General features: G+C 56.6%; 1 protein-coding gene across 2 annotated transcripts in view; it reads right to left on the minus strand.

The window, feature by feature from the left end:
* The window catches only part of LRFN5 (leucine rich repeat and fibronectin type III domain containing 5), a 15,775-nt gene extending 13,711 nt beyond the window's left edge, over nucleotides 1–2,064 (minus strand). For both annotated transcript variants that reach the window (XM_009289869.1, XM_009289868.1), the window contains exon 1: nucleotides 2,043–2,064. In XM_009289869.1, the coding sequence (XP_009288144.1) occupies nucleotides 2,043–2,064 (22 nt within the window). The remainder of the gene's footprint in view (nucleotides 1–2,042) is intronic.
* Nucleotides 2,065–2,509: the final 445 nt, after the last annotated feature.

Here is a 2,509-nt window from a genome sequence, read left to right on the forward strand (position 1 = left end):
GGAAACTGGACCACAGACGAGCACACCGGGTCGCTTCCTATTTTTCAGGGCTACAGTGACTGCACCTCCAGGAGGGCAGTGCCCACGGGGAGGGAGCAGCTCTGCCAGCCCTGGCCCCTGGCACTTGCCGGCAGGATGGCTCCAGGGGGTTGGTTCAATAACTGCAGCATTCCTGGTGAGGTGTGGGAGAGCGTGCAGGGATGGGTGACGGGTCCCAGGACGTCAGCCATTGCTCTGGGACAGTCGGGCTCCAAGCCCTCACTGCCAAGAGCAGCCCCCTGAGAAGGCAGCCCCCACCCTGTGCCCGCAGCAGGGGCTCCTGAAGGTGCCTGCGCTCAGCCCCAGCGGGGGCCGGGTCGGGGCCGGGTCTGGACCCCAAAGGCAGAGCACACCACGGCGGCGCAGGCCTGTGAGTGGCTCCCGGCACCGCGCTGGGCTCCTCGGCAGCCTGTCCTGGGGAGGGAGGGCTGACGGGCCCACGCCGTCCGTGCAGCTCTTCCCAGCTCCAGTCCTGCCCGAGGGGCTGCACGCCACAGAGACGGGGCTGGGCCAGCACCAGCACCAGCACGACTGTTTTAAAATACTGTCAAGTCCATCAGCTCTCTCACACTGCGGCTCGGGAAACTGTTGGGGGCAGGTGCTGGGGGAGAAACGAGGAGGGCAGAGAAAAGCAGGCACGCCGTTTCTCTTGGACTGTGTCCGAGCCCTGCACGGGAGCCTGTCTCCACACTGAGCTGTCTTAATGAAAGCCAGAGGTGCCCGTGGGCTTCCACCACTGCCCAGCATCCAGCTGTCCCTGGTGAATAGTTCCTTATCCACCCTTATCAGGTTTTTTTAAAGTGTCACATAAGTTGTAATAGAAATGTTAGCAAAGCTTAAAAAAAGTTGTGTGTTTGCACAAATGCTCACAAGTGCTCTAAGATCTGTGTGTCATGCAAAGATGTACTAACATTTGCAGCTGAAGAACAGTACTGGATACTTCAATTGATAGAAACAACAAAACCACACTTGCATCTAAATGACCAGGCCGGTGCCCCAGCCTGCGTGCCTCTGTGGCACAGAGACAGGGACAGCCCGTCCCCCCCAGGCTGGATGTCACCCCTTCGCTGCAGGGGCAGCAAAAATGTTTCACCGCCTCACTGAAAGACTGCAGAGTATTTCCTCATGGGGGTGCTCGGTGTAGTACGCTGTCTCACGGCTATGGCCCACAACTGAGATATTCCAGAAGATGGCAGGAACCACAGGATCTGGTGGCTTAGAAGAACAGCCACCATAAGAAGACATGTCCCTTGGAAGTCAGCCAGGCTGTACGTCCTCTCCTTTCCCAGCACACCTCGTCCCACACACAGATAACTCGCAGTGACAGCAGCACTGACACGGCTTACAGCTCATTGCAGAAAACACCTTTTCAACTAAGCAGAGCATTATCTGATTCTCATTACTTGCTTAAAAAATAAAAAAGAAGAAAAAGAAAGCACATTATTACCATAAAACAAATAGAGAAATGCTGGTTTCATGGGAAGGTGCTCATTGCTTTCATTTACCCCTTGGTGTCTACAAAAAGATAGGGATAGTCAAGCTCCTCGTGTGACGTTTGTGATTCATGCAAAAAAAGGCTCTCAAATATGAATTTTTATATCAATTTTGTTGCTACATTTGATAATTTGAGTTATTCAATCTGTCTATAAAAACTAACTACAAATTACAGCGGGCTGCACAGCTCACTGCCATACACATGCGAAAATCGTGTCTCCCAAGTGCAAACAACCCCGTCACCCCCTGGTGCACACTGCCTTTGGGGCTGGGGCAGACCTGCCTGCTGCTCTCCTGTCGACCTGAAATGACTGAACTAAGGCACTGCCCCCAGACTGCTGTTTCTGTTTCGGAGCAGAGGAAGTCCTTCCCCTTATTCACTTTTCCCAGCTACAGAGCAGGTCCGACAGCGGTTCAGCAGAGCCTGGGCTTGTGGAGACAGGGACCCATCTTCCCTGTCACCCCCTTCCCACCTCTGCCCTGGCAGCTCTCAGGTGGGGCATGCCGACGCGATGGGCAACAATTCAGCATTTCTTCCCCTGCTGGGTGTTTCTCACGTGGCTTCTGGCTCCATCTCAGCTGTGCTCCCAGTGCAGACTTCGGGCTCCTGCTGCCCCAGTCCCGGGGGCTGTAAAACAGCCATCCCAGCATGGGGGAAGTACCCTGCGCCCAGCTGGGATGAAGCCCGTGCACAGGCAGGGTGCAGGGAGAGCTGGGGCAGGCCTTCCAGCCCCCCGGCGCCACACACTGCACAGCAGGACCCACCGGAGGGGGACGGCTCACTGGCACCAAGCCAGGCACTGGCACCCCTCTCCCACCCCTTCCAAGAGAATCCACGCGCCACCGCAGTCAGGAGCCACCTCTCCTCCGAGGACGGCAGACTCCAGCAGCCCCCAGCACTCCCCAGGGCACGCGCGGACCCAGCCGTCCAGGATTTCCTGAGGAGGCAGACCCAAATCAGAAACCTCTGCAGGGT

The sequence above is a fragment of the Aptenodytes forsteri genome, unplaced genomic scaffold (genome assembly GCF_000699145.1).
Source record: "Aptenodytes forsteri isolate BGI_AS27 unplaced genomic scaffold, ASM69914v1 Scaffold76, whole genome shotgun sequence".
NCBI lineage: Eukaryota > Metazoa > Chordata > Aves > Sphenisciformes > Spheniscidae > Aptenodytes > Aptenodytes forsteri.